The sequence below is a fragment of the Cydia splendana genome, chromosome 1, assembly GCF_910591565.1.
Source record: "Cydia splendana chromosome 1, ilCydSple1.2, whole genome shotgun sequence".
Lineage (NCBI taxonomy): Eukaryota > Metazoa > Arthropoda > Insecta > Lepidoptera > Tortricidae > Cydia > Cydia splendana.
Genome location: NC_085960.1, coordinates 29560874 through 29572105, shown reverse-complemented (window position 1 = coordinate 29572105; position 11232 = coordinate 29560874). Strand labels below are relative to the sequence as shown.

The 11232-nt window shown below is 41.1% G+C and overlaps 1 protein-coding gene across 1 annotated transcript; it reads left to right on the top strand.

Moving 5' to 3' along the window:
• The first annotated feature begins 2678 nt into the window (after nucleotides 1-2678).
• LOC134791333 (uncharacterized) lies at nucleotides 2679-10990 on the top strand. Its single transcript, XM_063762380.1, has 4 exons — nucleotides 2679-2815; nucleotides 2988-3103; nucleotides 4588-4734; nucleotides 10794-10990. Exons 1-4 carry the CDS (start codon nucleotides 2679-2681, stop codon nucleotides 10988-10990), a joined length of 597 nt encoding a protein of 198 aa, XP_063618450.1.
• The last annotated feature ends 242 nt before the right edge of the window (nucleotides 10991-11232 follow it).

Below are 11232 nucleotides of genomic sequence, written 5' to 3'. Positions count from 1 at the left end.
GTGTTTTTGCATAGCGCCATTAATTCAATTCCAAAAGACCGTATCGCAACAAACAAAAGACAATCGCCGTGTCTACAGTTCGCGCCCCCGGGCCACAGATTACGTGACCTCTGTGCCCTGGGGCCGGGGCCGGGACCCCGACTGCGGAGCCCCGATATTGCCCCCGCATGCATAATGCATGCCGATGCGGTGCCATTCGGAGTTTATAAATCTGATCTAGATCATTGCGATTATCTACAGTCAAAGTACAGACCAGTTTACTCAATTTCTGCTTTTGAGCATGGCTGCGTTTTTTGCTCAAAAAAGACACAGATGTTTGGAGTTCAAATGGTATATTAAATATTGCTCATAGGTGCATAAAAAGAGTACATGACTGTAATGTCGAGGAGTAAGACTAGGTATCTATCTTATTCTTTAGAAACCTAGCTGTATATGTATTACTGGTATACATCTCATGGTGACTGGCGATCAGCGTCATATAAGTCCTTCGTCCTATAATAATAAAAGCGTGTTGTGCTGAATAATTATAGGTATTTGGTCACTTAGGCAATCATTATCTATTCGATATGGACTGTACTACCAATACCAATTAAATAAAAAAATAATCCAATGCCGGATATTCACCCATCTCTCCGCGGTTGGATTGATTACATAATTTGTGTTTTCCCTACACTTTCCATACTTGTGATGAAGATTGAGTAAGCCTCACCCCGGGAGGCCATCAAATAACGCGGGATTTCTGCACACCGGGACCCCGGGATCTACGGGATTAGCGGGATTACCACTACTTACCGCTGTCGCATGCATTATTCATTGCAACTTTATTTATTAAATGCGTCTAATACTTTATTTCTGTTTTTTTGGTTTGAATATTTAGTAAATACGGTGTAAATGTTTAATAACAATTTTAAAGGTTTTCGTAAGGTTTTCGTTAAGACATTTCGTCGTATCCATAACCGCGTTTTAAGCCTCATTAGCACACGAGTGGGCTTCTTTATCTGGCTTATGGGCGGGCGGGGGCGGCGCTTCCGTTTCCGTTTCCGTCACTTCGCGGCTTCCGGTCCCGCCGTGTGCACATCCGGTAGGAAAATTCATTTCTCATTTAACGGAATAACCATTTTTTAAAGGCAGTTTTTGTTTTCTAACGGTACTATAATAGAACTAAATTGTCATCAGTCTTTTCCAAATTTTAAGTCAAGAATATTGATGTAAAAACTTACATTTAATTTGCGTTAATATGTACTAAACCACCAAACATTTTGAGATTTTCCTTTTCATATTGTGTTTACTGTGGAATGGTTAATTGTTCTTGCAATCGTTAGTAAAGTGATTATGTGTGTATGTGTGAGTGAATTCAAAGACATTGTGTTACTTTGTGAATTTGTTACGGACTAAACAACATTGATCCACTCGTGTGATGATCGCACCATGCTGTGGCTTAGCGCTAGCGACCGCCGCTTACACCACCTGTACCATGGTAGGTCTCTCTGAAGGTGAAACATTACACTTTTTAGGGTTCCGTACCCAAAGGGTAAAAACGGGACTCTATTACTAAGACTCCGCTGTCCGTCTGTCCGTCTGTCCGTCTGTCCGTCCGTCCGTCCGTCCATCCGTCCGTCCGTCCGTCGTCCGTCTCGTAAGCTAAACAAACTTGATATGCCTATAAATGGATGCCTCTTTTCATCTCCTTTTACAGGGTTAAATTTTAATCACTAGCCATACGTCACACTGAACAACATTCATAAGGGGACCAATGCTGAAATCGTGATTTTCTTTTCAGTTTCATCCATTCCGGCTGATGTGATGCCGCGATGCCACTGATTTCTATGAAACAGAAATTTTTTTTTTGGTTATTTCGGCATTGGTCCTTAAAAGTTGTTCAGTATGACCTATAAACAGCCCGATTCGAACTTTAAGATACGTCAAATGTTACGACTAGTTACGATATGGATTAGATATGCTAGTGTAGTGGCTTTTCTTCAAACAAAAGCGTCACTTTTGACACTGACATATCTAATCCATATCGTATCTAGTCGTAATATTTGACGTATAATAGGGCCGAAGTTCGAATAATAGGGCCGAAAGTTGGCCGAAAGTCACTAGCATGGCTAGTGATTCCATTCTATATTATTTACAGTGAAACTTCCACTTGTTTTACATATAACATGATTTTGTTAACCTTTGTGGTGTGGTGATCAAAAACTGGGGGTTCAAACCTCGTTCGTGTTGTATAGAGTAGAAAAAATGGCTTTCGAAAAAAATGCAAAAAGATGAGTGATGCCTAAAAATTCGATCATTATACACAGACAAGAGTTTAACACAGGCGTCTGAATACTTAATAGTCCAGTTCAGGGATGTTGCGGATGCAGATTTATTGACATCCGCGGATGCGGATGCGGATATTTAAAGCCTCACATCCGCGGATGCGGATGAGGATGTCAAGATTTGGTACTTAAAAAACGTCATATATTACATTTTTAGCATTTTTTATTTAAAAACGAACCGTTTAGTATTTGAGCAAGATATATGTGCGTTTTATTTAATGAACAGTAACTTGGCCGACTTTTCGGGATCTAGACGATTTTGTTATATGTATATAATGACGAAATTACCCAGCACTTACGCCGGCGCCGCTGCTATAATACGTTCCTGTTACCGACTTGGTCGACATCCGCATCATGCGGATGCTCCGCATCGATTTTATGCGGATGCGGATGCAGATGCGGATGTTCCGCGGATGCGGATGCGGATGCGAATATTCGCAACATCCCTGGTCCAGTTCACAAGGTTTAATACAAGTTTTTGCGTGGCATGGGTAACAATAGTTGGTTAGGTAAACGTACTGGTGCTCGACGCGGTCCCAGTACATGTCATCTTGAAACTTAAGTCATTGTCAATAGAGGTGACAGCAAGGTGTCATCTACGGGGCATTAGCATGTCGAGCACTAGTACGTTTACATTACTCACTATATATGTTATTGTGTTAGATCCGTACGCGTCGCTGAGTTGTCGCGGCACCGGGTCCACTGCGGGCGGACAAGTGCAGCTCTGGCAGTTTCTCTTGGACGAGCTGGCGCAGGGCGCACCCGGAATCTGCTGGGAGGTGAGCTACATATAATGCATTATCTTTGTAAGGCCTGATGTACTCTTTAGGACGGCAAAATGTGGCATAGGGCACACGAATAAAATCACACCTTATTTCAGACACAAAAAAAAATGTATTAGGGTAATTCGCCAGTAACTGGCCGGTTTTAGTAACTGACCGCCCTAAACTAAAAAAGAATTCTATTCACCTATAAACAGAATTCATTTTAGTATAAGACGGCTAGTTATTGAAGGCTGGCCAGTTAGTGAAACCTTATATTAAAGTGAATTCTGTTTATAGGTGAACAAAATTCATTTGGTGGCCAGTTACTAAAACCGGCCTGTTACTAGCGAATTAACCTAATATTTAAGTAAACATTTTTAGAAACTAACGGCTCGATTCGGAAAATGAATTAAATTTCTACTAGACTTCAACAAGTTAGGATACGCATAATTCAAAGATATTTGTAAGATAGATATGTCAAATTTGACGTTTCCGCGATTCTGGAGGTCCTCTTGAACGATTTCGACAAGTTATGACTTAGATATCCAAGTCACATCTAGTCGATATCTAATGTAGATCTAGTTGATCTCTAAATCGTCTCAAGATCTTGTGATTATCTCGAAATCCGAATAGGCCTGTAGGTCATCAACTCATCACTTCATGTAGGTCATCATAGATATTTGAAAAGTCTATCAATGTGTTGGTTGTGTAGCCCTGCTACGACGTAGCAAAGGGCGCGTAGCTGGGCTACGTGCATGGTTGTTAGCATAATGTAATGCTAGTTAACGAAATTCGCATTTCATAAACGCAAAGTATGGTTTTCGATACGCTTTATCGAAACTGGATAGGTAATGCAGCGGAAAAAAATTGCGTTATAAATATTAGGTACTTAAGACGAAACAGGAGCTGGGTTTTAAATATTTTAGGTAAATATACCCGTCTCGCTAACGGAAGCGGCACCTAAAAGTAGTGCGATAAGGACAAGGCGAAAAATCCTGCGTAAAAATCTCAAAAATCGAGGTTTCGTACTCCTCTGTTTCCTCCTCCAAAACTTAACCAATCGTAACCAAATTTGGAAATCTAAATGATTATGAAATTATCTATGTCGGACCGTTTTGCTTTTTTGGCTAATTGATATCAGTTTTGAATGCCACGCCTCTCATTGCGGCATAGTCAATTAGGCCATTTTGGCCATTTTTGAAGGGCTCTAGCGCCTTAAAAAACAAAAACATCAAAAAAAGCAAAACGGTCCGACACAGATATTGACAATATTAATCTGTGTTGAAAAAATCATTGCTCTAGCTTCAAAAACCACGGAGGAAAACGAGGAGTACGTTTGTATGGAGAAATGACCACTCCTGTTGGCTCTTAAGTACTTAAATTAGCAAATTTTGTCTAGGCATCGACATAAAATATGTTAATTTTTTTTAAAGATGCTTGAAAAATATGTCAATAAAACTGTGGTTTAACATTAGTATTGTTATTGTATTGTCGTGCAGGGTTCTCCAACCGACGGCGAGTTCCGGCTGAGCGACCCGGACGAGGTGGCCCGCCGCTGGGGCCGGCGCAAGCAGAAGCCATCCATGAACTACGACAAGCTGTCGAGGGCTCTGCGCTACTACTACGACAAGAACATCATGAGCAAGGTGAGATTCAAGGCGTGTCCAGACGGGGACAATTTCTCGCCAATCGGATTAAATTGTCCGATCAAATCAGGCCGTGCGGACGCAAACGCTAATTTGGCTCGCCGAATTCAACCGCCGATTATGACCGATATTATCGATAAAATGGGGTGCGGACGCAAAATTACCAATTTGTGACGCTAGTATTCGCGTTTGGGGGCATTTCTTTAATTTAGAGCGCTCATTTAAAATTGGTGAAAGTGGCCAAATTGGCTTTTGCGTCCGCACCACCTGATTTAATTGGATAATTTAATCAGATTGACGAAAAATTGTTCTCGTCTGGACAGGCCTTCATACAACGATGGATGCGAAGAGAATCGACCTTATTTAACTTAATTATTTATGTACAGTCCAAAGTTTTAATTAAGGACCCATTTAGCACCTTGTCACAGTGACAATAGTATGAGGTCTCTAGCGACTTTTATATTGATTGTCAGTGTGAGAAGGTACGAAATGAGTCACAAATTAAAACTTTCGACCATACAAGTATACATGGGGCCCGATTTTTGAATTTCAACCGCTCGATTTCGTGTATTTCGTTCAAAATATCTCCACTACTAGGCATTTAAATTCTACTAAAAGAATTGAAAACTAGTGGTCAATACCACTTGATTCTCAATTTTTATCGCTCGTGTTTCAAAAATTAGCATTTCTCCGTTTTCCACCGATTTTCGAGTGCCGAAATCATTTTGATACTTTGCGTTTGATCTCAAGACGTCTTTAAATGAACAATAAGAATCCTAAATTAATTTGTTTCTTTATCACGTACCGTGTCAATAAAATACCCGAATGATTTCAAGCTCCTAAGTTTTTTTACTCTCAACATTTGTCTGGATTTTTTTAGGGTGTCTGTGAACTGAACGATCGAAAATAAACAAAAAGTTCCCGTCTTGTTGATAATTAATTAGCTTTTATGACGACTGCAGGTTTTAGCCGGTCCCTCCCAATTTTAAGCTCCGCCTCCGTACCTGGCTTAGTTTACAGAATGTGTTATGTCCCTCGAAGTTCCAAAGAACTTATGTCATTTCAGGTCATTTCAGCTTAGGACACTTATTACACCCTCCACTCCACTTGTAAATAATAGCGTCAAATAAAACGAATTCATTTGCATAAGTGAGTTAAAAGGAGCGCAGTTTGAAATGTAACGCGATCTCTTGGTGCGAGTATTTTTAAGTATTTCTTTATATGTTAATGGTGTTATTTTTTTTAATGTGATCCACACATAATTTGAATATTAAGTAAAAGATGCTAATAAATAAGACTAGAATAAGATAACCGAGTTATTCCGTAACAATACGAGTTCTTATTTGATCGGGCTGTTTTAAATCGTACCTACTAGAGTTAGACCAAGATAAGTCTGCAACGATATTGACAGCGCAGTGCAATTGTTATTTAAATACGTCATCATTTCATACTTGGTCTAACTCTATTATATTTCCAGTTTTATAATACACGTCACAATAGATAGTATTGACAAGAATTGCCTGTCGTAAATAATTAATAAATCCTGTACCTAGATATATTTAATTTGGTATGATAGTAAGACCCGAAGACGGACATTAGGCAGTGGCAGATTTTCCCTAAGGCCAAGTAGGCCCTAGGGCCTAGGGCGGAAAGATATTAGGGGCGGCAAATTGTGACAAAAAATTCGCTGATGATAACAATTTAAGAAATAACTCAAAATCTAGTCAATATGATGGGTGCTGAGAAAGGGGCGGCTACAGGGCCTGGGGCCTAAGGCGGTAAAGTCTGCAAATCAGCCACTGGATATAGGACAGTTATGTAGACGAAGTTGCGGGCAGAAGCTAGTATTCTATAAATCTGCATCTGAAGACAATTTCACCCCCTTGATCCTAATGGCATAGCAGCGATCGTCGCATTGTCACTGCTCCAGTTTGTAACTATTTTTAGGGTTCCGTAACTCAAAAGGAAAAAACGGAACCCTTATAGGATCACTCGTGCGTCTGTCTGTCCGTCCGTCTGTCACAGCCTATTTGCTCAAAAACTACTGGACCAATGAAGTTGAAATTTGGTACACATATGAAAGTCTGTGACCCAAAGACGGACATGTAATAAAAACAAATGAATTTTAAGCATAGGGGGCACTTTTAGGGGGAATATGAGAAAATTAAAAAATTAAGTTTTGCAAACCATATCGTGTTACATATTAAATGAAAGGGCTTATTTTGAGGATCTCAAATATATATTTTCTATAATTTTATATGAAATAGTTTAGAAGTTATTTAAGAAAATAGGCAAAAAATACGTCATAAAATTATTATGAGACGTAATCTTGCAGATATTGATCAACAAGCGCTCATTGCCGACTTAAGCAGTGTGTGTTGGAGGGACTTGTTAGATGCTGCAGCTGATGTTGACCAGAAGTTAGAGACTTTTAACAGCGTATTGCTTGCGGTTTTTGACAGGCATGCTCCTTTAAAACCCACACGTGTCAAACACTTTCCTGCCCCGTGGCTTACTTCAGACATTAGGGATCTAATGAAGAAAAGGAACAGAGCTCGTATAAGACTAAGACACGATCCCTCGGAACGTAATCACCGAACTTACACATCGCTTCGTAACCGCTGTAATAGGGCTTGCAGGGACGCTAGGCGCAAATACATACATCGTTCTATTGACGAATGTCCTCGCACTAAACTTTGGAGTTTTTTAAAATCACTTGGTGTTGGCAAGCCCAAACCCAATGCTATTGGGACTCTAGATCTTAACGCTCTTAATCAATATTTCAGTGCCTCCCCTGTTTGCCTTGATCCGACCGTCAAGCAAAGTTCTTTGGCCCTATTAGCCAATTCTCCACTCCCAGATATTTCTCTTTTTGATTTTGGTCCCATTACCTCGCAAGAAGTTATCTCAATTCTCAAGTCTATTAAAACTAAAGCCGTCGGTGATGATCATCTGAGCTTGGATATGCTTATGCTCGTGGCGGACTCAATTGCTCCTGTACTGTCGCATATAATAAATTTTTCTTTCTCCTCTGGTGTCTTTCCCTCATGCTGGAAAAACGCTCACATAATTCCACTTCCTAAAGTGTCTAATCCTTCCTCGTTTCCCCAATACCGACCTATTTCCATCTTACCAGTCCTTTCCAAGATAATTGAACACTTTGCTAATAGACGTCTCTCTTCTCATCTCAATAGACACAACCTTTTTAACCCTTTCCAATCTGGGTTCCGCCCCGGGCATAGCACCACCACTGCTCTTGTTAAAGTCACCGACGACATTCGCTTTAATATAGAAAATAAAAAGATCACCGTTTTGGTTCTCTTAGACTTTAGCAGCGCGTTCAATACAGTTGATTTCGACATTCTTCTAGCCTTTTTAAATCTTTTTAATGTTGCACCCACTTCATTGTCCTGGTTTCGCAGCTACCTCTTTGGGAGGCGTCAGAGGGTTCGAGTTGATGATAATCTTTCTGATTGGTGTGAACTTTCTTCTGGCGTCCCTCAGGGGGGTATTCTCTCTCCATTGCTTTTCTCCATTTTTATAAATAACATTACAAAGTCATTAAAATCATCTTACCACCTTTACGCAGACGATCTGCAAATTTATTCAGCTGCCAACCTTGATGATTTCGATTCCCTCGTAAACCAAATTAACGCCGATTTAGATTCCGTCCGTTTGTGGGCTTCATCTTTCGGTTTAAAAGTCAACGCCATGAAGTCGCAAGCGATCGTTTTGGGAAGTCCACATTACATCTCCATACTGTCTGAGCAGGTGGCACCTAGAATTCTCTTTGATGGTATACCAATTCCTTTCTCACCCACTGTCAAAATCTAGGGGTCACCATGGATCAGACACTTTCCTGGGCGCCTCATGTCACTGAATTGAGCAAAAAGCTGTTTGGATCTCTCCATTCTTTAAGGCGCCTTCAGAACTTTCTTCCACTTGATACCAAAGCCATGCTGGCTCGGTCCCTGTTACTGCCTTTACTCGACTACGGCGACGCTGTGAATCTGGACATGACAGAAGAACTCCTGAACAAGTTAGAGCGCTTACAGAATGTCTGTATAAGATTCATTTTCGGCCTACGGAAGTACGATCATGTGTCTTACTACCGTCAAAAACTCAATTGGCTTCCAATCCGCCGCCGTAGAGATCTTCACACTCTTTCTCTTCTCTTTAATGTTCTTTTTACACCTTCTTCTCCTTTATACCTCTCTCAAAAATTTCAATTTCTGGCTGAAGGCAGTGGCCACCGTCTGCGTTCGAGCGCGAATTTATCACTTGCCATCCCTCCTCACAAATCTCGAGGATACAACAAGTCCTTCGCAGTGCGTCCAGTGAAGCTGTGGAATGAGCTGCCTGTTACGCTCAGGCAGGCACAATCGGTTGCGTCGTTCAAGGAGAGGTTAAATAAACTATGGTTATCTGATGATCTGACTGATTAATTTGTCTATATTTCTATTGTATAGTTGCTTTATATCGTTCTAATTCTTTCCAATTTTTAGTGTATTTTCCCCATTCCTTTTTGTGTAATATATGTATGTTTATCCTATAAATTTGTATTTGTATCCTTTATCTTTCTGGTACCTTGTTGTACATTTTGCTGCATTTGTCACCCTCTTTTCACTTTCTCCTCTCATCTACTCAAAGGTTAACTGGAAGAGATCCCTCAAAGGGATAAGTTCGCCTTTGTACTTCTTACTAATTGTATGTTATTTTTAATATGTCTTTTTGTACAATAAAGAGTTTACTACTACTACTACTACTAAAAATAACCATTCCCCCCTCCCCCCTTAACTCCGATACTACTGGGTCTAAAATCTTGAAAAAAAATACACATAATAGTTCTTACCTCTAGATGACAGGAAAACCTATTAGAAATCTACAGTCAAGCGTGAGTCGGACTAAAGAAAAAAAACGCGATTGGGCTGTTTTAGGGACACAGCCGTAATGGTTTACGTGAAACGTGGTGTGGACAGCCTTTGCGAAGGCCGAAGGCCGAGCTACGCGTAGGGCCGAAGGCCCGAAGCGTCCCCCAGAGACTTTTTAAACGCACGGCCGAAGGCCGTGTTGCGGGAAGTTAGTGCTCAAACACAGAAAAAATATAGTACAAGTGTCTGAATGCGAAGGTCGAAGGCCCGAAGGCCCGGAGCCTCTGACATGTGCATGCTTCCTGCAAAGGAGATCGTCGATTTTGTTCTATCTTTTGCTAAGCGATTGGGCCCGAGACCTATAGATTACTGGAAAAACGTATAAGAAGTCTGCCATTAAGCGTGAACCGGACTTAAGAATAAGAATTGCGGATAAGCTCTATCAGGGCCACAACCGCAATTGTTTACGTGAAACGTGGTCTGGACAGCTAGTGCGAAGGTCGAAGGCCAAGCTCTGCGTTGGGCCGAAAGCCTGGAGTATCCGAGAGAGGTGCGCCTCCACGTAAGGTCTAAGGATGAGCTGTAGTGTAGGATGTTAGTGCTCAAACAGAACAAATAATAATAACAAATAATTGGTGTAAATACGAGTAGCTAAATGAGAAGGCTGTAGTGCCGTATATCAGAGGGTCTACCGCGAACACCGAAGTTCGCAAATTGCGGAGATTTCTCTTTTACTCCAATGAAACTGTAATTAGAGTGACAGAGAAATGCCAGCAATTTGCGAACTTCGATTTTCGCGGTTATAGCCCTGTTATCTTGAAATAACAGAGATACGCCTAACCAATGCAAAAAAATGTAGGCACTATCCTTAACACAATACTTGAACAAAATTTAATGCGTAACTATCCTTTGATAGCTCAGTTAAAAAACACGGAAAAGCCGGGGCGTGCCCCAAGCCAGCCGTGTGTGGAACAATTGAATGAACAGTTGAATGTACTTAAGAACTTCGCTTTGCTCACTCGTTCGAAAATGTGTGCAGTACGGAACCCTTGGGACGCGAGTTCGACTCGCACTTGACCGGTTTTTTTTCTTGCCGTCACATAGGTTTCATTTTTCTGCCTTCCCAATGGTTTTGTTCACCATGAAGAAAAAAATCTCATGCTTTAACCGTATATTTTCATTACTTAGGTTCACGGCAAGCGCTACGCCTACAAGTTCTGCTGGCGAGGGTTGGCAGCAGCATGCCAGGCGCAAACACCGGACGCGCCGTGGCCGTATCTGGCGCCACAGACGCCCCAGGCGCCATCCGCGCCGCACGCTTCACACGCGCAAGTGCCCCATCTACCGCCGCACTAGGCTGCAATACTTTGTTGATGTCTACTTGAATAATTGTGTTTATTGCACAAAAGTGAAAAAAGTACTTACGTGTGACATTCGCGTAGTGAATAATTCGTACAAACATGTTTTGTATCTTATTCGTACACCTACCTAAGTATATCTGTTGGTAGTGTCAGTGGTTGAAAACGGTTGTGACCCAGGTTAGTGAAAGCCTTTCAGAGGACTACCGTGAAAAACAAAGTTGCTCAAGAAAGAGGCAGATAGGTAATGAAATTTCTATTTTTGTTTT

Excerpts from the sequence above, each read along its gene's own strand:
- LOC134791333 (XM_063762380.1), top strand. The coding sequence starts at position 2,679 with ATGCGGATGCTCCGCATCGATTTTATGCGGATGCGGATGCAGATGCGG. Across the intron at positions 2,816-2,987 it reads CAAGTTTTTGCGTGGCATGG|ATCCGTACGCGTCGCTGAGT; the intron begins GTAACAATAGTT and ends TTATTGTGTTAG. Across the intron at positions 4,735-10,793 it reads ACAAGAACATCATGAGCAAG|GTTCACGGCAAGCGCTACGC; the intron begins GTGAGATTCAAG and ends TTCATTACTTAG.